The 22,980-nt window shown below is 63.9% G+C and overlaps 1 protein-coding gene across 2 annotated transcripts in view; it reads left to right on the forward strand.

The window, feature by feature from the left end:
* The first annotated feature begins 14,710 nt into the window (after positions 1-14,710).
* The window catches only part of KCNN3 (potassium calcium-activated channel subfamily N member 3), a 113,340-nt gene continuing 105,070 nt past the window's right edge, over positions 14,711-22,980 (forward strand). For both annotated transcript variants that reach the window (XM_047093012.1, XM_047093011.1), the window contains exon 1: positions 14,711-15,625. In XM_047093012.1, the coding sequence (XP_046948968.1) occupies positions 14,711-15,625 (915 nt within the window). The remainder of the gene's footprint in view (positions 15,626-22,980) is intronic.

Here is a 22,980-nt window from a genome sequence, read left to right on the forward strand (position 1 = left end):
TGTGGGATAATAAACGTCCTTGTTTTGTGTTTTTTTTTTAAGTTTGTGTATTTATTTTTGAGAGAGAGAGAGTTGGGGAGGGGGAGAGAGAGAGAGAGGGAGACACAGAATCCGAAGCAGGCTCTAGGCTCTGAGCCGTCAGCACAGAGCCCGATGTGGGGCTAGAACCCACGAATCGTGAGATCATGACCTGAGCCGGAGTCGGACGCTCAACCGACTGAGACACCCAGGCACCCCAAATGTCTTTTAAAAAGAATTTTTTTTTTTTTTTTTTTTTTTTTTTAAATTTTTTTTTTTTTTAACGTTTATTTATTTTTGGGACAGAGAGAGACAGAGCATGAACGGGGGAGGGGCAGAGAGAGAGGGAGACACAGAATCGGAAACAGGCTCCAGGCTCTGAGCCATCAGCCCAGAGCCCGACGCGGGGCTCGAACTCACGGACCGCGAGATCGTGACCTGGCTGAAGTCGGACGCCCAACCGACTGCGCCACCCAGGCGCCCCTAAAAAGAATTTTTAAATATTTATTTATTTTTGAGAGGCAGAGAGAGACAGAGCACAAGTGGGGGAGGGGCAGAGAGAGAGGGAGACACAGAATCCGAAGCAGCTCCGGGCTCCGAGCTGTCAGCACAGAGCTGGACACGGGGCTCGAACCCACGAACCGCGAGATCATGACCTGAGCCGAAGTCGGACGCTCAACCCACTGAGCTCCCCAGGTGCTCCTCTTTCCAGCCATTTTTAAAGGGACCAAGAGGGGAGGGACCAGGTGCAGAGAGCTATTTCATGACATTTCGGCGCTGGAGAGAATTTCCTGCAGAGACCGGGTCCCTTAGCCGCCGTTGCCCCAAGTACAAATCACGCCTCTAATGCCAGCACCAGCACTGAGGGGGAGGCAGATACACCCAGCTCTCAGTTCTCCATGGTGATGAGGGACGTGGATGGTTGGAAGCAGCAGATAATCCCGAACCTGCTTTGAGTCACCGGCTTCCGCCGCCCCCCCACCATCACTTTTGTGGTGCAGCTGACAGACCGCCACGTGGATGCCACGTGGGTGCATGTGTCTCTTCTCCCTTCTGGCGCGTCACTCGGCTAAGCTGCTTCCAAATGGCCAAGGCTGGGCCACCGGAGGAGAGGCGAGAGGCTAACCCGCCCCCCCCCCCCCACCCCTGGCCAAGAATAGGGCCAGCCTGGCTGAGCTTGGCCTTGGAGTTGGGCTCGCGACACCCCTTGGGCTAGTCTGACGTCGCCTCCCCCGGGACGGGCAGCTGGGGGTCCTGTAGGCGGAAGCGAGCGCCGCAGATGTCGCCCCCCCCGCCCCCCAGGCCCCATGGCCGAGGGCTCCTTTGCTCAGAGCGCCTTCCCGTGGAAAGCCGCGGGCCTGGCCCTTTCCCTCCCGAGCAACCTCAGGAACTGGATGTGGCTGTGCTCCCCGCATTCAGCGCTTTCGTGCTCCCGAAGCAGGTAGTGGAGGGCTCCTTGCTGCCCACGCTCCCTCCCCGCCAGCGGGACACCCTCACGGGAGAGGGATGCACCGAGCAGAGAGGGAAGGGGCATTTGCCCGGGACCCGCCGCGTGCCCGCGCTGTGCTAAGTGCTTCCGGCCCGTGACACCACGAGGAGACCAGACCTTTCCAGTTCGAGCGGGTCCAGCCTCACCTAGGAGATACTGGCTGCTTGCTGGTCCCTGGCACTCTATTCTTCTGGAAAATCCCTGTCTTGGTATCCAAACACACAGATCAAGTCCCTGCAGCCCCAGACCTGGGGGTCAGGTGTCTCTGGATCCTTGAAGTCGTGTCCTTTCTCTCGACACCGGAAGGTCCGTCAGCCAAGATCCGTGGCTCTGACAGCACGTGGGACCCTAGAAGTTCTTTGTTGGGCACGGGGAGGGGGACGGCGCTTTCCCTGCCTTCGTTAGGAGATGGAGCAATGCCCCGCTGACGGGGTCAGACGCGGGATCTGCCGGGGCTGCCCCTCCTGGCTGGTTCAGAAGCTTCTCTAATGGGGGCGGAAACAAGAAGTCAGGACAAAGCCACTGGCCTTACACTCCGGGCTCACATTTGCCTGTGCTGGAGGCCATATCACCAGGTTTGCAGGACGAAAAAGAACTTACACCAAGAAAAGAGGGTCAGTGGCTCACCAGGCCTCCCAGAAGCCCCCGCGATGACGGCCACAAGGAACGCGGGAGCCCCCTCTTGTCACAAAATCACAGGCTCAGACGCAAGGAGGAGGCGGGCTTTCCTGCATTGCATCCCCCCATGAGGGTCCTGGTGCGTCCGGGGCGCATACCCCCCACCCCCGTTAGGGTCCTGGTGCGTCCGGGGCGCATACCCCCCACCCCCGTTAGGGTCCTGGTGCGTCCGGGGCGCATACCCCCCACCCCCGTTAGGGTCCTGGTGCGTCCGGGGCGCATACCCCCCACCCCCGTTAGGGTCCTGGTGCGTCCGGGGCGCATACCCCCCACCCCCGTTAGGGTCCTGGTGCGTCCGGGGCGCATACCCCCCACCCCTGTTAGGGTCCTGGTGCGTCCGGGGCGCATACCCCTCACCCCCGTTAGGGTCCTGGTGCGTCCGGGGCGCATACCCCCCACCCCCGTTAGGGTCCTGGTGAGTCCGGGGCGCATATTCTCTCTGAGGTCTGCGGCCTCACCCTGGTGCCATTCTGACCTGGGACTTTCAAGGGCCCAAAGGAAAATGGCCGAGATGAGAGTGCTGGGTCTTTGGGGAGGACACGGGCCTCACGGGGTCCCAGCTGCTCGGTGGAACAGGGGGACGAGAAGTGACTCACAGAGGCAGCTGCACAACACCGGGCGCTTGGCAGGTGCTCCCCGGTGCTGGCCGGGTCTGCCTGTGAGCCGCAGTCCAGCTCCGGTGACGGGGGTGGCGGAGGGGTGCCCCCGGTGGCTGCACACCCTCCCCATCCAGTGACAGGCAGCCTGGAAATCTGGAGTCGAAATGTTCTCTCCTCCCCTGACCCTCCCGCATCTCCTGGGCTTGTGAGCAGGAAGACAAGGTTCCCCAGGTAGAGGTCATGGGCAGGTCCGAAGGCCCCTTGGTCTCGAGACGTGCCCTCCAGGCTGCTGCTTCCCGGCACCTTCTACCACCGAGGGCTCCCTACAGCTCGGCATCCCTTGCTCCGCCAGAAACACTTGCCGTAGGCTGCGCGGTGGCCCCGGGAAGTCCGCGTGGGGCTGTGCCTCTGCCCAAAGCAGGTTCCACTGCTGCAGTCAACACCAGGCCGCAGGGCTGCGCATCCTCCTGCCCGGGACGGCAGACCCTCCGCTCCCTGGCCCCAACGTTTGCGACAGGACTGTCCTTGAGTGGCCGAGTGGCCTCGTGGTCCAGGATGGGCGGTGATTTGTGGCTTTCCTGAGCTGGGATGGGAGTTCGCTTGTAAAATCAGCATTGGACTGAGTTACCGCTCGTGAGTGGGCCTAGCTGGCTGCCCTACGCCTACTCTGTGGGGGACTCTGTGGCCCTGTGTTCAAGGTTACTTCTGGAATTTCCACAGAGCCCGGACGTGGAACAGCTTTCCGGTTTGCTGCCTGTATCTTACGGCAGAAATAAAACACGAGAGAGAGAAACGTGGGGACTTGGCAAAACCTTTGATCCCTCCCTGTCTCTGCACATGTACACAGATGCACACACGTGTCCGAGGGCTCTCACGTGTGCGTGTGTTTGCCTGTGTCTGGGTCTTTCTGTCTCCAGGGCCTTCCAGGCTGGACACGGGCTTCCCCCAGCGCCTCCTACTCTTACTCCAGGGTCAGTACCGTGGGAAAGAGGCGCGCGGGGGGCGGTCAGGGCCTGGGAAGGGGGCGTGTGGGGGCGGTCAGGGCAAGGCAAAGCTACTCTGCCCCCCTCATGGCCACACCCGAGTGGGGTGGGCACAGCCTACGAGGCCACCCCGCCATCGTGCATGTGTTCAGCGGGTGTAGTGTAGACCCGGTGTGCTGTCCCAGAGGCCCTCCCATTAACGGCCCGTTGTGGCCACTGGGGCCCTGGAGGGTGAGGCCAGCTGTGCCCTGCCCGCTAGCATGTGGCCTTTGGTTGAAAGCAGAGAAAGGAAGCTCGACGTTGGACCCTCTGTCCAGGTGGGCCTGAGGTCTCTGGGCAGGTGGAGGCTTGTGGTCTTGGTGACCTGGTGACCCGCAGGTGGGCAGCTGTGGGACATGGACAGGGGCGAGGGTGTCGGACTTCATGGTGCAGAGCTCAGTGGTGGGGAACAAGGTCTGGTCTCGTGGTAGGGACAAGAATAACAGTGACACTGTCCTCATCTCTTGGACCGATGTTCAAGAAGGTATCATGCTCTGGTCCTCAAGGCAGAGACAGCATTATCGGTGGAGGGGCACATGCTGTGTCCTCAGGCGGGGGAGCAGAGTGGCCACGAGTCCAGCTCAGAAGACCTCCGTGGTTGTCCTTACATAAGGGCCAGGGGCCGTCAAGGTCTCTCCCGCAGACAAGGCCCACGCCCGCTGCCCTCCCCGCCAAGGCCCATTGCCACCCACCACCGCCCCGCATGCCCGCCACCCACACCGTCTTTCCCCGCTACCCCCTCAGGCACACTGCCCACCGTCCGCGCCCCTGCCCATCCCTGCCCCTGTCCACGCCCCCGTCCACGCCCGCCCCGCCCACGCCCCGTCCACCCCGCCCACCATCCACGCACTCCATTGCGGGGCCTCTGCACCCCCCTCCCTGCACCTGCCCCAGAGATGCTGTCCGAGTGACTGATGTCCGTTTCGATGGGAGCCTGTCAAGACACCACTGCCTTTCCAATTCTGGCTAAGCCGACTGCGGTTTGTCAGTCTCCCTGCACAGGTCCAGCTTGTTGCTTCCAATTTCGTGCAGTTTCCATCTCGCCTCCCAGCTTCCCCTCAGCCCATCTGATCCTGCTCCCCCTGCGGCGCTTCCGCGAGGCCTCCCGCTGCTGCAGGCTCGGCGGTCTGGCGGCGGCTCGGGGACTCCAGCAGGGAGGGCGGCTGCGGATTGTCACCGAGGAGGGACAGTGTCCATAGCAACCCTCCAGCTGCCACTGTACCAGGAGGGAAGGGGGCAAAGCAGGGAAGTGAGCCAGATGCCTGCCCTTCTGCATTATTCATATCAAAGTGCTGGGCACCGAGGCCGGGCTGCAGCCGGGGGGCCTGGACTTGGAGGGCACGGGGCAGGGGTGGGGAGCCGGTGGGGAGGGGCGCGGGGGGGAGGGGAGGGGCGCGGGCGGGGGAGGGCGGAGCTGGCAGGGAGGGCAGAGCTGGCGGGGAGGGGTGGGAAGGGGCGCAGGAAGGGAGGGGGGGAGCCGGGGGAGGGGTGCGGGGGGGGGGGAAGGGGGGAGCTAGTAGAGGGTGGAGGGGGAGGAGGAGCTGGGGGGGAGGGGGGAGGAGGGGCGCGGGGGGGGAGCTGGCGGGGAGGGGTGAGGAGGGGGGAGCCAGTGGGAAGGGGTGGGGAGAGGTGCGGGGGGTGGGGGGAAGGGGGGAGTTGGCGGGGGGGGGGGGCGCAGAGCTGGCGGGGAGGGGTGGAGAGAGGTGCAGAGGGGCAGGGGGGAGTTAGCGGGAGGGCAGAGCTGGAGGGGAGGGGTGGGAAGGGGCGCAGGAAGGGAGGGGGGAGCCGGGGGGAGGGGTGCGGGGGGGAGGGGGGAGCTGGTAGAGGGTGGAGGGGGAGGAGGAGCTGGGGGGGAGGGGGAGGAGGGGCGCGGGGGGGGAGCTGGCGGGGAGGGGTGAGGAGGGGGGAGCCAGTGGGAAGGGGTGGGGAGGGGGGAGCCAGTGGGAAGGGGTGGGGAGAGGTGCGGGGGGCGGGGGAAGGGGGGAGTTGGCGGGGGGGGGGCGCAGAGCTGGCGGGGAGGGGTGGAGAGAGGTGCAGAGGGGCAGGGGGGGAGTTGGCGGGAGGGCAGAGCTGGAGGGGAGGGGTGGGAAGGGGCGCAGGAAGGGAGGGGGGGAGCCGGGGGGAGGGGTGCGGGGGGGGGAGGGGGGAGCTGATAGAGGGTGGAGGGGGAGGAGGAGCTGGGGGGGAGGGGGAGGAGGGGCGCGGGGGGGGGGAGCTGGCGGGGAGGGGTGAGGAGGGGGGAGCCAGTGGGAAGGGGTGGGGAGAGGTGCAGAGGGGCAGGGGGGAGTTGGCGGGAGGGCAGAGCTGGCGGGGAGGGGTGGGGAGAGTTGCAGGGGGGAGGGGGGAGTTGGCGGGGAGGGGGGAGCCAGTGGGGAGGGGTGGGGAGAGGTGCAGGGGGGAGGGGGGAGTTGGCGGGGAGGGGGGAGCCAGTGGGGAGGGGTGGGGAGAGGTGCGGCGGCGGGGGGGGAGGGGAGAGGGGGAAGGGGGAGCCGGCAGGTAGGGCCAGGGTGGCGTGCCAGGGCCGTGCAGCAATCAATCGAGCGAGCGAGCGAGCGAGCGAGCGAGCGAGGAGAGGCCCGTTGAGGGGACCCCGGCTCTGTCCCTTGTCCTCACCTCCCTCGTGGGCCTAGGCAACCTCCCATCTCGGAGAGGGAGGCCGTCCGTGCTGAGAGGGCGGGGCCTGGAGGCCGCCCGTGGCCCCTGCGCCCTCTCCTCCCGCATCACCGAGGGTGGCAGCAGGGGTAATTCTTCCCCGAAGGGCGGAAAAGTCAAGGAACCTGCCGGGAGGAGCTACCTCTGCGAAATGTTCACGAGGGTGCATCCCGGCCCCAGACGCACCCCTGGGCCTCCACGGAAGGAGGCAGGTGGTTGGCGGGCGGAGGGGGGGGGGGCGTGCTGCCCGGGATCTCCCCGCGCGCCTCCCGGGAGCAGGGAGTGCAGAGCTGTGCGCACCTGCCACCAGCAGAGGGTGCCACACTCCCCACAAACCGGGGCAGGCCGCGTGAGCGGAGGGGCGGGGGCAGGTTGGTGAGCACCAACCAGCCCGCTGGGCCTCAGTCCCGGGCCGGAGCCGGGCCGCGAACCCCCGGGCCCTCCCCGCTTTAGTTGCCACCGGCCAGCTGGGGTCTGGGGAGGGGCCGACGGCAACAGCTGGCGTCCAGGGCTCAGGCCTCAGGTGCCGGCCGGGCCCCCGGGAGAGGTGGATCTCGCGGTGCCCTAACTCAGGAGGGTGGTCCAGCGAGGGCGGCGGCGGCGACGGGCCCACTGCGTCCCTCCGCACCAGGGGCCTTGGCCCTCCCCGGGGCAGCTCGGGTGCCTGTTCTGGGCCCGTGACACTGCTGGAGGTGCTAGCTTTCTCTGAGCCCTTGGGACTGGGGCCAGGAGCACGCCCTGTGCCAGGCACTGTTGTAGGCACTGGGGAGGCCCCAGGGATGGAAGCAGACAGAAACCCTGACCCCAGGAGGCCGAACCTCTGCAGGGGCAAGGGTGCCCTCACCCATGCTACTACAGCGTGGCGCCGGAGCGGACACACCCCTGTGACCCAGGACGGGCCCTGTCAGTCCTGGGCAGACAGGCTCTGGGGACGAGGCTGAGAGCCGTGCCCCGGCCAAGCAGGGATCCGCAGGGGCCTTCCCTCGGCCACAGCACGGCGACAGAGTGCTCTCTCTCCCCAGTTCTCATGCCCTCTCTCCAGACACGGTGTCCGCACCTTTGCTCTGAGCCTTGACCCCTCAAGTAAATAGACGCGGCATCCGGACTGACTCATCTGGCCGGACGCGCCACTTTCCCCACCAAAGCTGCCGCAGACGCATTTAACCGTGTCTGATGTTCACAAGCAGTTGTGCAGGGAGGCACGGACGGGCCGGGTCTGTGCGCTCAGAGCGGGGCACCTGCTGGTGTGCCGCGGGCGGGACCGTGGTGGCTCTGAGCCGGACGGGCCGAGCCCCCGTTCCCTGCGGCTCCACACCATCCTCAGGCCTCGCCCGGACCCGCAGGAGCCCCGTCAGCCCCACAGACCCCCACCTTCCCGCTCCTTTTGTCCGACGCAGGTTCACGGAGAAGCTGGAGCAGGGGGCCCGTCTTCTCGGCGGCGCCTCTCAGGAGGCGGCGGTGGCTGCATGCAGGGGGTGGCCGGTGAGTGGGCAGACCTGGCTTCGAGCGGGCGTCTTGCCTCCTGAGAACAAGAGTGAGCCGGCCACCTTCTCGGAACCGGAGCTCCGTTTCCTCGTCTGCAGAATGGGACGCTAATCTTACCCCATTGGCTCGTTGAAAACACCGGAGCGGGAGCCCGGCTCCAAGTAAATGCCCCAGGGCGTGGCTCCTTGCGCCGGGTGTCCCCATCAGAGCGACCCGGGTGAGGTTTCAGTTTTTCTCCGGCAAAGCAGGAGGCTGGAGGGGACAGTGTGGTGCTGAGGGGCCAGCACCCACGGGTGGCCGGGAGTTGCTGGTGGGGGGTGCCATGGCCTTGCCTTACCCGTTCTCTGTTGAGGCCTGGAAAAGGCTGGGCGGGTTTTAGTTGTGAGCCCCCCCCCCCCCCGGGCATCTGGTCATTCGGGGACTCAGGAGAACTTCGCTCACCGGTCAGTGCCTCCTATGGCCAGTGGCAGGTAAGGGCAAGCAACGTGTCCGGGGCCAAAGTGCCCTGAACTCCCGTGTCTGCAGACCCGCTCGCTCCCTGCTTCCGTGCAGGTCTGAGTGCATGTGGGGAGGGGGGGTTGGGGGAGGTGCAGGGTTGTGTGTGTGCCTTACAATGTACACCATAAGCTCCTGTCACCAAGGGGCTTGTGGTGTGAATTACACACAGAGAAAAGACACGCACAGAGACAGCTACAGCACCAGGTGTGAGGTGAAGGCGTCCCCAGAAAGACACAAGGAAGGTGCTAAGGGAATTCAGGAGGGGACGATGTCACGCTGGGGGAAGGGGCAGAGGAGGGGAGGTCTGGGACGGCTTTGAGTGCTCTCCTTAAATTCCAGTAGGACTGGATACGGAGTGGGGTGGGGGTGGCATTCCCAGCGGCACGAGTGGGAAAGAGCGGGAGTCTAGGGTCAGAGGGATCCAGGCCCAAATCCACGACTAACTGGTGACCCAAGTGAGTCACTTAAGCCTTTCTAACCATTAGTTTGCAGAGTGAGAGCATAAAGGATGGGCACTAGAGCCTTCCTGACCTGCCTTTCGGGGCTGCTGGGAGGTGGGATGGAGTATTTCAAATTTTTTTTTTTTTAACGTTTATTTATTTTTGAGACAGAGAGAGACAGAGCATGAACGGGGGAGGGGCAGAGAGAGAGGGAGACACAGAATCGGAAGCAGGCTCCAGGCTCTAGGCCATCGGCCCAGAGCCCGACGCGGGGCTCGAACTCACGGACCGCGAGATCGTGACCTGAGCCGAAGTCGGACACTTAACCGACTGAGCCACCCAGGCGCCCCGGGATGGAGTATTTCATGTGCAAGTGCTGTTCAGACCGTGGAGTTGCTTTTATTATTAAAATAATAAGGCTTCTAGATAAGAACATGGTAATGACTGCACCTGGATGGGCTAGTAAGCTGTTTGGTCCGATGCCCCAACCATCCAGGGTCTGAGGGAGGGTGCGGTTGACTTTCTGATACTGTCTCTCCTTGGAAGGTTAAGGATATCCCTTAAATGCCAAGTCTTGTTATTTTATTTCTCTCTCTCTCTCTCTCTAATGTGTATTTATTTATTTGGGGGGGGAGAGAGAGAGAGAGACAGAGGGAGAGAGAATGCCAAGCAGGCTCCACACAGTGTAGAGCCTGACGCAGGGCTCAATCACAAACTGTGAGATCATGACCTGAGCCAAAATCTAGCTCAACCAACTGAGCCACCCAAGCACTCCTCATGGGATTTTCTAAAAACTCATTATTATTTATCCTATATCTAAATTCCATCCGTCTATCCCATCCATCCACCCGCCCTCCATCCACCCATCCCTCATCCATCCATCCATCCAATAAACCTTTATTGAGTATATCCTTGCTTAGCTCTGGGGATACAGAAAAAAATCAGGCCCCTTCTCTGTGCTCATTGAGTTCACAGTCTAGTGGGAAAGACAGCCATATAAGCCACAAATCATTACTTTCCGTAACCCCATTTTCAGACAGTTCTACCTTTGGCAGTAACAGTTTCCACAGACCACGGATTATGGGACTTTAAGGTCAGTGATCTTAGGTATCATCTCTTCTACGTCACTCATTCTACTGACGGGGAAATCGTGGTGGTTATTTGTTGTGGAAAATACTGCAACGTCCTCTTGTTGGCTTCTGAATGACCTCTCCTGGATTTTAATTTCAGTTCAGTTCACCTTTATGAAACATCTACTATGGGCAAGATCTGCAGATACAGTGATGGACAAGACACCATTTCTATCCTCAAGAAGGTCACAGTCAAGGGGGAAAAGGACACACAAACAGGTAACAGCCACACTGCTTGATAAAGACGGGGACAGAGCACAGGGCGTGAAAGTATAGAAGAAGGGCCCCTGATCTGGATTTGGGGAGCTCAGGGCAGGCTTTCTAGAAGGAAGGCCTGTGAGTCATCTCTTGAAGGGCAAAAAAGAAACCTGTTAGATGAAGAGGACAGAAGGGCATGCCAGGCAGAAGGAAGCGTGGCTTGGCGGAGGACCTGGAAGCGGGTATTATTGGGGCTTAAGGGGGGAGGCGGTGGGGCGCGAGTGGAGAGGAGGTGGGGGCAAGGGGCAGCTTGGTGTGGGGCTGGTGGCCAAAGGCCGTCTCTTCCTTCCCGGGCTTGGTGAGTGCAGCCTCACTCGCTTCCCCTGAGCCCAGAAGCCCCACCGCACCCGCTGGCCTTCGTCTCTAAACGGGTGCCCCCCTATCTATGGTCCCTTGCTTTATTGAGCTTTGCAGATACTCCATGTTTTTACTTTGCAAAGGGAAGGTTTGTGGCAACCCTGGGTCGAGCAAGTCTATCGGTGTCATTTTCGTAACAGCGTTTGCTCCCTCTGTGTCTCTGTGTCCTCTTTTGGTAATTTTTGCAACATTTCAAACTTTTTCATTATTACATTTGTTATGGTGATCTGTCATCAGCGAGTACGACTTGTTGAAAGTTCAGATGATGGTTAGCAGTTTTTAGCGATCAAGCCTTTTTCAAAAAGATTTCAAGTAATCTCTATACCCAGCATGGGGCTCGAACTCACAACCCCGAGATCGAGAGTCACATGCCCCCTGACGGACTCAGCCAGGTGCCCCACGATAAAGTATTTTTAAATTAAGGTATATGTGTTGGTTTTTGTAGACATGATGCTATTGCATACTTAGTAAACTATAGTGTAGTGTAAACATAACTTTTTAAAAATAAAGTTTATTTATTTTTGACAGAGAGAGAGATGGAGAGGGCGAGCGTGCAGGACAGAGCATCCCAAGCAGGCTCCGTGCTGACAGCACAGAGCCTGACGTGGGGCCCGGACTCACAAACTTGGAGATCGTGACCTGAGCCGAAATCGAGAGTCGGACGCCTAACCGACTGAGCCCCCCGGGCGCCCCGAGGGAGCATAACTTTTATGTGCAGGGGGAAGCCAGAAAATTCATTGGCTTGCTTTCTTGCGATATTTGCTTTCTTGCAGGGGGCTGGGACCGAGCCCGAGGCGTCTCTGAGGCGCCTGGAGACTGAAGAGGCCGATTCGCCTGAAGGAAGAGCCCATCCCGTGGCTCAAGCGCCACCACCCCCGCGAAGCCTCAGGGTGCTACCTCCGCCTTCAGTGAGCCGTACTGTCTACACCACACTTGGGATCTCGGTCGCGGCTCCTTCTCATCCACGAAAGTGTAGCCTCTGTGGTGAGACCATAAGCTCCTGAGGGCTGCCTGTGATCACGTTTAGTTTAATAAATACCAAGAAGACCGAGCCCTACTGGTGTGGATTTCGGGACACGTGGAAAGTGCTGGGGCTTTGGGGCTGGATTGGATTCTGGCCATGCCACTAGGTCCCCGTTAGTAACCGCGGGCAAATCTTAAAACCCGCCTGCTGCCTCAGTTTCCTCCTCTGTAGAATGGCTGATGGCTCCAAGTCACCGGTTGTTCTGAGGACCTGGGTGTAGCTGGGGGCTGGGGGACGGGCTGGGACTTCCCAGCAGGGGGGCTCCGGCCACAGCAGTGGAGGGCAGGCGAGGCGGCAGGCCAGGGTGGGGGAGCTGATGCCATCCGGGCCGGGCTGAGCCCCTCCCAGTGTGGTCCGGTGGGCTGGCCCGCGAATACCCGCTCGCATCTGTCCCTCCCCCCAACCCCGAGAGGCGGGGACCCTACTTTTATCTTGTTTTGTTCGAGGGGGAAGCTGAACATCAGAAGGCAGTTAGCTGCCTGTGGTCGCGCGGCCACCGTGTGGCAGAGGGGACTCCAGCCTGGGCTCTGGGCCACTAAAGCCCGGGCTCCGCGCTCTCCCCACTCCAACAGGGCGGCCGCGCGGAGGAGCCGATTCCGTGGCTCCGCCGTCCAGCTCCAGCCATTTCCAGAAGAGTCTGCAGCGGACCTTCGGCTCTGGCACGGTTTGGTCCCCCCACGCCGTCCGTGACAGCAGGACGTAGTCTAACAGTCCTTGTCGGATCCAGGGGCACAGCCGGGAGGATCGGAGGCGGGAGGCTGGCCCAGAAGGGTCAGCTGAAGCGGGAGGCAGGTCACGGTGCCGGAGGGGGCACAGAAATGCCCAGGAGCCTGGCCCTGAAAAATGATTCTCACAGCCCAGATGCCGTATCTGGCGCTGAGAACCGATGCTAACGGCACGTTCTGCTACTAACAACTAATTTATTAGGAAATCATTAAGCCTAACAGGTGCTTTGTCTGGGGATGGGGGTGGGGGGAGAAGAGCAAGAAGACAGAGGGGAAGGGGAGGGAGGGCAGGGCAGGGCGTGCGGAGGGCGGGTGGGCTCTGGAGGGCCTGCACAGCCATGGGCAAGCACGGGAGCCGCCAGGCGCGGGTCTGACCCCGGCGCTATGGCTGGTGCCGGCGGGGTGGGGGTGCAGGGGGAACGACCACGTCGCTGGTGATAACAACAACCATCGGGATTATTGTGTGCAGCCGTACTCGGGTTTCTGGGGTTGTGGCTTAGATTACAAGTAATATTTAGCTCTTAATCGCAGCCAACAGGGATTGCAGAGGTGAGGCCGGCACGCAGAGGGCTCTCTGGCCCGTTTGTTGGGAGCTCTGTCCACCTGCAGCTCGCCATTCAAGAGGGCTGCTTTAGAAACCCACTGTGTGTGTGTGCACACGCGTGTGCGCGTGCACACGTGTGTGCACACGAGCATGCTTGTGGGCCAGTGCTCGCTCACCTATGTACACACATGTGTGCACATACCGGGGTGTATGGCTCTCCTGCCCTTCCCCTTCCTGGACAGAAAAATCATTTCTCCCTCTGAAACCCCGGCTGTGCCCGGGGATCCCTAAATCAGCTGCGGTTAGAAGGGGAAATGAATTCCGCTCTGCTCCCATCCCTTTGGAACTCCCTTTGCACACAGTGGGAGCTTAATCGATACTTGATGATGGCTCTGAACCTGGGAAGCGGGCAGCTGTTCCCAGCTCTGACTCTCAGGGCCCCACAGGGCAGATCAGGTGGGGGAGTGGCCACGGCGGGGGGGGTGGGGGGGGTGGGGATGGGGGGGGTTCAGTCTTCCTGCCAGACGCTGTGGTGACGCCGCGGCGCCCGGGAGCTGCTGTTTCACACGCCCTGCTGTGGGAAGGCCAGTTTTCCTGCAGACCTTCTCTGGTTCCTTCCCAGCGCGCGGGCCGCTTCGTGGAGGCCCCGCTTTGCCCTGAGCAGCACAGTGGAAAGGCGTCCGGGCAGACGGGATGGCAGCTGTGGGTCCCAGCGACCTGGGTTCAAATCCCAGCACCCTCCACCGGCCCGGTGACATCTGGCAATTTACTTACCTGTGCTTGTGTGATCTGTTCTTCGGTTTTCATCTGTAAAAGGAGAATGATGACATCATTTGCACGGGGTTGAAGTGGGGGGTGGAAGTCACAAAGAGGCGCCTGCACGCTTACTGCCGGCGTTCAGCGGGTGAGCTTACCCACCTGGGGTCGGCAGACCGGGGGCCCCGTCTGCTCTGTGACCCCTGGAGCTGTGTAGCTCAACGTCTCGGAGCACCAGGCTGTGAACTGGGGACACCAGGCCCACGTCCCCGGGCGTCTGGGGTCGACCTGCGGTCGACCCTGGCCGGTAACGACCGGCGGCCTGCCCGCCCCACCCCCGCGTCAGGGTGCGCAGCCCCCTCCTTGCGAGGCCCCGCTCCTCCTCCCCAGCGCGCCGCGCGCGCGCGCGCGCACGTCCCCGTCGCCTCGCGGGCTTGTGCCACACCTGTCGCCGCCGAGAGGGCCGGCCCGGGGTGGGGGGGTGGGGGTGGGGGTGGGAGGGGCGGCGGAAACTACAGCTCCCAGCCCTCGCCGCGCGGCCCGGGCCGGGGGTGGGGGGGTGGGGGGGTGGGGGGGGGGTGGGGTGGGGGCGGCGGGCCCCTCCCCCGGGGAGGAGCCCGCGCGGGGGCGGAGTCAGGAGGCGGCGGCGCCCCGAGCCGAGCCAATGAGCCCCGCTGCCACCAAGTGGGCTGGGCCTGCAGCGGAGCGCTGGCCGCGGGAGGGGAGAGCAGAGCTGTTGAGCCCGCGAGGAGCGAGGCTGAGCCTGGCCGTGCGCGCTCCCAGAGGGCCGCCTCCTGAGACGGAGTTCCTTCCCCGCTTCTTCTTGCCCCAGGCCCCTCCTGCCCAGGGCCATGCACCCCTGAGTGGCGGCGTCTGGACCCCGGGCAGCCCCAGAGAACCGGAGCCAGAGAACGAAGACGGGGCCAGGACACCTGCCGGGGGCTTGGATGCCCGGCTGCCTCTGAGGACATCTTTGGAGCGAGGGTGGCTTTGGGGTGGGGGGTTGTGCCGCAGGGAATCCAGCCAGGCCCCAAGATGGACACTTCTGGGCACTTCCATGACTCGGGGGTGGGGGACCTGGATGAAGACCCCAAGGGTCCCTGCCCGTCGTCCGGGGATGAGCAGCCGCCGCCGCCGCCGCCGCCGCCGCCCCCAGCAGCCCCCCAGCAGCCCCCGGGACCCCTGCTGCAGCCTCCGCAGCAGCTCCAGCAGCAGCCAGCGCGTCCCCTGTCTCTGCTCGCCCAGGTCCAGAGCCAGCCCGTCCAGCCCGGCCTGCCGCACTCCTCACCCACGACGCTCAGGGGCCCCCCTTCGGCCAACTCCACCGCTGCCCTCCGCCCCTCCTCCAGGCAAGGCAGCCAGTTCAATCTCAATGACCACTTGCTCGGCCACTCTCCAAGCTCCACAGCCACAAGTGGGCCCGCTGGCGGCGGCCGGCACCGGCAGGCCAGCCCCCTGGCGCACCGGCGGGACAGCAACCCCTTCACGGAGATCGCCATGAGCTCCTGCAAGTACAGCGGGGGGGTCATGAAGCCCCTGAGCCGGCTGAGCGCCTCCCGGAGGAACCTCATCGAGGCCGAGCCCGAAGGCCAGCCCCTCCAGCTCTTCAGCCCCAGCAACCCCCCCGAGATCATCATCTCCTCCCGGGAGGACAACCATACCCACCAGACCCTGCTCCACCCCCCCAACGCCACCCACAACCACCAGCACGCTGGCCCCGGCCCCGGCCCCGGCCCCGGCCCCGGCCCCGGCCCGGCCACCGCCGCCGGCAGCGCCACCTTCCCCAAAGCCAACAAACGGAAAAACCAAAACATTGGCTATAAGCTGGGACACAGGAGGGCCCTGTTCGAAAAGAGGAAGCGTCTCAGTGACTATGCTCTGATTTTTGGGATGTTTGGAATTGTTGTCATGGTGATAGAGACCGAGCTCTCTTGGGGTTTGTACTCAAAGGTAGGGCTGCAGCTTCTCTTTATACCTTGAACAAAAGGAATATGTAGGTAGCAACAGAGAGAGAGGGGAGAGAGAGAGAGAGAGAGAGAGGTGGATGGAGAGGAAAGGGAGAGAAGATTGATGGAGGGCGGTGGTGGGGAGAGGCGTTTGCTCAATTAGATGGAGCGCTCGAACTTGGCTTGCTTTCCCAACCCCGGGAGAATTCATTCCTCGCCTTCTGGGGGGAGCACCCCCCGTGCACTGTGTCTGTTGCAGACTCTGTGCCGGGGAGGTTGAAAGAGTCCCTTCTGAGAAACCGTTTTCCTCCTGGCTCACGCGAACCAAAGCGGAGCCCAGCGGCTTCACGCACCAATTAATTACACTCTGCCTTGATGTGCCTGCCAGTCCCCGCGACTCCCCCTCCGCTCCCGCCCTGCTCCACTCCATTTTCCCGAGGATGGAAGAGAAATAAATGTCTGGGTGGGGGGTGGGGACTCCATGCCTGTCCCTTCTCTGCAGCTTCTTCCCCTCTTCCCAAGTTTCTCTTTTCCTCCTCGTCCCCGACAGACTTTGGGCAAAATAGAAACGCACCCGTGACCCGAGCCTCCCGGGGGGGGGGCACGGGTGAAAACAGGGGCGGAGGGAACCCGCGGTCCTTTCCCTCGGGAGAGAGCACTCAGAATAAAGCTGCTGCCGCCTGACGAAAATGGCTACAGGTGTCCCCAGCAGAGCAGGTGGGTGCTTCCGTGGCCTGAGCCCCGGGGAGCACCTCTCCCTCAGATGGGCTGACAGGGCTCCCGGATCAGTCAGGTGGAGCGTGTGCGCAGCCGGGGCGGCTGGTGGCTGGGCTTCAGCCTCAGGCTCGGAGATCACGGCCTTTGGCGGGGGCGGGGGTGGGGTGGGGGTGGTGGTGGTGGTGGTGATTCCCGGCAGGTGGGTTCCTGCCACGCTCGGCCTGCTGGGGGCCCTCGTGCTGCGGGCTGGAGGGCTCGGGGGACCCGGGCACTCATTGGACAAGCGGATTTCTTCCCACTCTACCCCTCACCCCGATTTGTTGTTGGGGAGGAGGGTGTGTGAGTGCATGTGTGCGTGCTGGCCTGTCCCTTGGATTTCTCTTCCTATCTGTCATTTCGGGCAGGGGGTGGCTGGGAGGGGTTCAGCTGTTGGAGGTTTCAAATAGAGCCTGTTTCAGGCTGGGCCCAGCTGCTGTGGGGCTGTCACATTCCTTGTTGAGATCCAGCCGCAAAAACCTAGGAGGTGCTGATCGGGTTTCCCTGTCCCCAGCCTCTCTCTCCAGCAGGGCACGGGCAGAGCCGTCAGGCCACCTGAGTAGCCAGGACCCAGACTGCCTTCTGCGCAGAGGGTCCCCCAGGGCCCCAGCTGCTCAGAGGGGGCCGCCCCAGCTGGCTGCATGTCCGTAGCACGGGGTTTGAGCCCCTCAGAGAGCAGAAGTGAGTGGGGTTCCCGGCAGTAACAGCTCACTTAGTCATGCCCGAAGGCTGCAGTTCTCAGGGCCGCCTGGGGTGGGGGGAGGGCTCTGGGGGGGGAGGGGCTGTCCCCCTCGGCGGGGCTCTGGCTCCTTCCAGCCACCCGTGGGGACCAGGAGCCGTCACCGAGGGAGAATGATGAAGGCCCCGGGACTAGGAGGTGGGGGGAAGGGGAGAGACCAGCACCCCAGTGACCCCCGGGGTCGGAGCTCTTCGGAGGACCCGGCTTGGGGCAGGTCTGTGCGCGTGGTCTTCATGTCACGGGAGGGTTGCCACTGGCGGGAGAGGGGCCAGGGCAGGGAGAGGGCCTCACCCGGAGCCGGAGGAAGCGGGGTCTGGTGTGGAGCAAGGGTCAGGGGGCCAACGGGCTGGGTGTCCCCCGCTTCTAAACCGCTGGCGCTCAAGGCGGCACGAGGGGTTATGACCAGGAAGGTCCCGCTGGGCCCAGCCGGTGAGGTGGCTGCCTTGTGTGCCCCTGGGACAGCCCTGGCTGTAGAAACAAGGCTCCCTTTAACCCGCTCCCCTGCCCGCCAGGCTTCCCGTCTGCAGTCTGTGCATGGAGTCATTCGGGAAGCAGCATTTCCTGGGGTCTCCCGTGTCCGGGCCCGTGGACCCAGGAGGAGGGAGGCGGCTACCCCTCTCGTCCCAGACACAAACAGGATCGTTTTAGGGAATCAGAGTGAAGGTCGAATCCCAGCTCGGTCGCTTCCAGAGCTGTGGTCTCGGACAAGCCATGTAACTTCTGCGAGCCGGTCCCCCAGCTGTCGGTGGGGAGAGCGAACTTGCTAAGTGTAAGGCTCCAACACGGGGCCTCATGTCATTGTTATTAATAGTGGTGATGAGGGCAGAGAGGTCTTTCCCACCAACTCTGGCTCCAGAATCAGCTGGGCCCTTGACAGACTGGGAGCTAACGCTCGTCAGTGGCGCGAGAAGTTGCGTCTTGTCGGGGAGAAGTTCTGAGAGGGGCTGGAAGCACCTCCGATCGCGGGTGGGTGGTAGGGAGGGCACGTCTGCCCCCAGGCTCTACCGTGGCCAGCGGGTTTGGGCGAGGAAGGAGTGTCGCCAGCCGGGAAAGCTGGGAGATCTCTGGGTGTCCGGTCGGCTTTGCTGACCCGTGTGGACGTAGTCCGGGCGGGCTGGTAGCCGTGCACGGGTGGGGGGCTTCCCGCTCACGGGCCCTCGGAGGGGTCCCCGCTGCTTCCCCGAGTGATGAAGGCGGCTGACGGGTGCCAGACCCGCAGCTTTCTGGAGCTCTCTGTTTTCCTCCACGGGGCTGCGGACCCCCCTTTGCGTCTTTGGCCGATGCTTGTTGCTGGGGGAGAATCTGCACGTGGGGCTGGCTCTCTGGAGTCGGAACCTGGCCCTGCCCTGAGGCTCAGAGTTCATGCAAAAGGGAGCCAGAGTGAGGAGGTGAGAAGTCGGCCAGAGTGGTCCTCGGTCCCCTCCTCACAAGCCTGAGGTGACGCAGGAAAGGGGGGGGCGGGAGGTGGGCCAAAGCAGGGTCCAGATGGCAGGAGGGGCGGGGCCGTGAGTCCCCCCCACCCCGTAGCAGACAACGTGGCAGGGCCGGGGTTAGAGGTCCCGCCGAGAGCTCCCAGGGATGTGGTCTGTCACGTCTGTGCCCGTCGGGACGGAGGCAGCGATGTTTGGGGACGCCCTGGCATTCCGTGCTCCTCCAGAGTTGGTCTGAGGCACACCTCCGGCTGTGCTGTGTGCACCGGGACCACAGGGCCCGGCCCCCTCCACCCCAGAGCCGAGGAGCCCCCAGCCCCGGCTGGCCGGTCCCGTGGGGGCTCCTCGCAGGGACCTCCGGTGTCGGCTGTGACCACCGGGGGGGGGGGGGGCGGAAATGCTGCTGCCACAAGGCAGCCGTCTCTGTCCCCGTTGTGTGCCCAACCTCCAGCCCCTACCCGCCCCCGGGCTCACCTCCCTGCAGAACTGACCGCTGCCGGGGGCGCCGGTGCCTGCCTGCCCGGCCCCGCTGCTCTTCCCGCTGCCCCTGCCTGGCCTTGCTGCGGGGGCCGCCGCGGCCACGGGTCCCCCTGGCCCATCTCCTCCCACGCGTGGCCTCCCCCCCACCCCGGCTCCGGCGCTCTTCCTCCTTCAGAACACCTGGGGGTGGGGGGGAGGCAGGCCTCTCCGCACGCCCAGGGGGGCCTGGGCTCCTGGCCGTCCGCGCTGCGAAGAAAACGGGGTCCCCTCGGGCCGACTTGTGGGGTGTCTTTGCTGACCTCACAGAGGTCAGGGGGTCCACCCTCGGCCTCCAGCCTGGATGACTGAGCAGGTTTGCGGGTCCCTGCGCGGGGAGCCCCTGTCTGCATAAGGGCAGAAGGGCAGCCGGGCTCGGCGGGGTGACCGGCCCGCGCCTCCTGCCAGACCCAGGAGCCGCGTTGGGCGGGTAGGTGGCGTGTTTGCGGACAGAGGCCTCGGGGTGCCCGTGCCTGTGGTTTCCGGTGTGTTGGCGCTGCTGAACGGGACGGAGCCCTCCGCGGACCCTCCTGCGTCACGGCCTGCAGGGCACGGCGGCAGGAGGCGGGAGGGTCGGAGCCAGGGGTCTGTTTTGCACCGAGGTCACGCTGAGTGTCTTGGCCCAGGGAGGACTCGTGAGCCGCTCTGAGAGCGTGGAAGCGAGGCCCTGCTCCCACCCAGGGTGGTGGCGACCTTATTTATGAGGTTCGCGAAGGCCTACGGCTGAGTCAAACGTTTGTAACCCCAGAGGGGACGGCTCAACAGTACCTGCTTCCCCTTGGGCATCGTCACGCTGTTTGTAACCGTCCGGGAGGGACTTCGGGGTGCCTGCCCCCCCCACCTGCCCCCCAAGCAGCGTCCATCGCTGGGCCTGTCTGCTGTGCAGGCTGATCGGAAAGCTGGGGGACCCCCTCGCCTGCCCCTCACAGAGCTTTCGGGGAGGGGCACTGGCGAGGCCGCGGTCCAAAGACCGCGAAGGTAACTTCAAGACATCGAAGGTAAAGCAACACAAACCGAAAGGAAATTCGAGTCACCGCCGTAGAGAAGCCACGGCCTGGATGGAAATGTAAAATCGGAAGACACAGCTTTGGTTCTGTGGCAGTTATTGTAAAGCACATTTGGGGGAGAAAATGAGTACGTGTGAGAGAGTGAGGTTGTGAGGGGGCAGCGTGGAGGCACCGCTGTGCTGGCTCAGCGTCAGGCCCGCCCTTCATTCGGACCTGTTTTCCTTCTCTCTCTTTCCAAACCCCGAAGGGAGAGGGAAAGAATCAGCCATTCCTCTTTAAATGATGAGGGGGGGATTGGAAGGCCACGCTGTTCCCGGAGCCGCGGGGAGGAAGTTCTGGGCCTTTTCTTCTGCGGAGGAAAGTCTGGAGGAGGAGGCCAGGAGGAGGCCAGGAGGAGGCCAGGGTTCCGCGGCGCCCCCGGGCTCCCCCCGGCCCCCCAGGGGCTCGGCTGCAGGCAAGGGTGCCGGAGGAGGGCTGGGGGCTGGCTCTGTGCCGGCCGCTGGGCGAGGGGGAGGCAGGGGCCGCTCTGTGCTCTGCCTCGATGGCTGTCCTCTGTCCTGGCTGGAGTGCTGGGAGGCGTGGGTGTGGTCCCATCCCCTCATAGAGAAGTCCCCAGGCCCGGACGCCGTCAGTGGGTGGCGGTGCTGGGGTGAGAACCCGGGGCCCTCGGCCCATCTGACTCCCGAGTTGAGGCCTTTCCTCGCCTGCTGCTGCCGGAGAAACTGTTTATGATTCCGCAGAGAGACAGATCTAGGTGGCCAGGCCGGAGACCCGCGTGCCCCACACTGGGAGGGAGGGAACTGTACCGGGGAGGGGCGGGGAGAGCCGGGCAGGTGCAGCCTGGGTGCCGGGTGGGGTGGTGGACAGGCCCCGGGGCGGTGCTGGAGGCCTGGCCGTACTGCCCCCGGGTGATGATGGACAGGGCGGGTGTGGGGGTTACAGACAGAACGAGAGCCCTCGCCGCGAGGCTCCCCGCCCCCCAAACCTGGCGCCAGCCCCGGGCTCTGGCCCCTGCCCTTCCTCGGGGGGCCTCTTCCTCCATACCGGCCACCCGGGTGCCCACTGGGGGCGACCGTGGGCTCGGCTTGTCCACTGCTCACGGTTTTTCCGTGCTTTCAGCTCCTCGCGACCCCACCGTGGCCCTGGGGTCGCTACAAGCCGCTCTGTTCGCAGGTGGGAAGCGGGGTGCACAGGGGTGCGTGGGCGTGCCAGGTGCCCCTCTCAGGAGAGATGGTTCTAGATCCAGAGCCCAGGGCCCCAGCACCTGCCGTCTCCCTGTGCTGAGCTGCCACAGGCCTCTGCTGGGGGTTTGAGGGAGGGAACCTCCAAAAGCTTCTCCGTCCTGGTTCTGGAAATGCCTTCTTCATTCACCCTGGAGGCCCAGCTTCCTACCGCGGCGACGTGAGGCCGTGTTTGGCTCTGTGAGCGGCAGTGAGTGTTACAGAGAGGCTGGTCTGCTTCCCTCTTGCTTCTGACTCGCCGTGCAACTGTCGTCAGGGCCCTTCACCTCTCCGGGCCTCTGGTTCTCCGGCTCGGAAACGAGGGCAGGGCCCTGGCGCTGACCCCCCCCACCCCGTCCCAGAGCTTTCTGACCCCACCGAATGTGCGTCTGTGGTGTTCCGCTGCTAAGGCCACACAGGCCACCATCCTCCAGCTCTGTCCTCGGCCAGGCCCGCACCCAGGTGCCACCCACCCAGGCCGACCGCAGCGTCTACTGGGGAGGCTCCCTGCGGACGGTCCCCGAGGGTTAACCAGACCAGAATGGGGCAGGGGCCTTTCTGGGAACGAGGAGTCTCAGGAGCTGGGGCTGAGGGGTGCAGAGGCCAGGAGGGGAGCGGAGCAGGGAGGCCCGGGAGGGTTGCTGGGGCCACGTGTCGTCCTGGAGGCTGGAAGCAGGGAGCAGATGCCTGCACCAGGGACAAGGGGGGGGGCCGTTTCATGGCGAGTTGGCGGGGGCCTGCCCGCTGCACTTCTGTCCCCAGAGTTGTGACGCATCGGCACGGCCGACCTCCCAGCGTGGTGGTTAAGGGCTCGGGCTCTGGGTTTGAGTTCCGACTTGGTGGAATGTGGTGGGGGGTCCTCAGGGAGTTTCCTGGATCTGAAACTCACTTCTCAGACGGCAAGAGGGAATCGGCTCTGCCCGTAGCACGGCACCCGGTGCAGAGCCGGGCGCGTACTCAGCCTTGACACGTGCCCGCTGCTGCTCTGGGGAGCCCCGCGCCGACATGGCGCTCCCGCCGACCCACAGCCACTCGGAGGACCGTGGGCGCGCAGGTCGCCTCCCACACCGGTGGCTCTGGAGCAGGTGAGCACGTGTGGCCTGTGCCCCCTTTCTGATGAAACCGATGCCCCCCCCCCTTGGACGACAAGCCCCGGTCATGTTCCCGGACGGGTCTGCACGGGCGCATCTGGGCCGTGAGAGGAAGCAGGACGTTCCCCGGGAGGAGGGGCCGCAGCGCTAGCCTGGCCTGGGCTTCTGGCCTCGTCTCGTGGGACCCAGTTCTCCTGCTCACAGTCAGCAAGCTGTGGCCCGGGCACAGCTGACCGGGTGTGGCCGTGCAAACGGGACAGGTGGAGAGGGAACAAAAATAAGCCTATGGAGTCAGGCCAGAGGCCGAGCGTCCAGGAGGAAGGTCAGGGGGACACACGATGACCAGGCAGAACGAGGCTGAGAGCAGGGGCCGCAGGGAGAGGGCCGGCCAGGGGGCCGCCTGGGACAGAGCCAGGGGACCAAGGAAGCGCCGGGGCTTTCTCGTGTGACTTCGAGATGACGGGCTTTCCTCTGAGACCCGTGACAGGGAATTCAGGGATGTGGGGCCCGTGGGTTGAGGCTTTCTGGGCTCTGTGCTGCGGCGGGCGGGGAGGTCGTGCCGGGGTCAGCGCCTGCCCTGTGTGGGGCACGTTTCGCCCCACG

The sequence above is a fragment of the Lynx rufus genome, unplaced genomic scaffold, assembly GCF_022079265.1.
Source record: "Lynx rufus isolate CCGP_SWC_20201006 ecotype Redwood Valley unplaced genomic scaffold, mLynRuf1.p SCAF_31, whole genome shotgun sequence".
Classification (NCBI taxonomy): domain Eukaryota; kingdom Metazoa; phylum Chordata; class Mammalia; order Carnivora; family Felidae; genus Lynx; species Lynx rufus.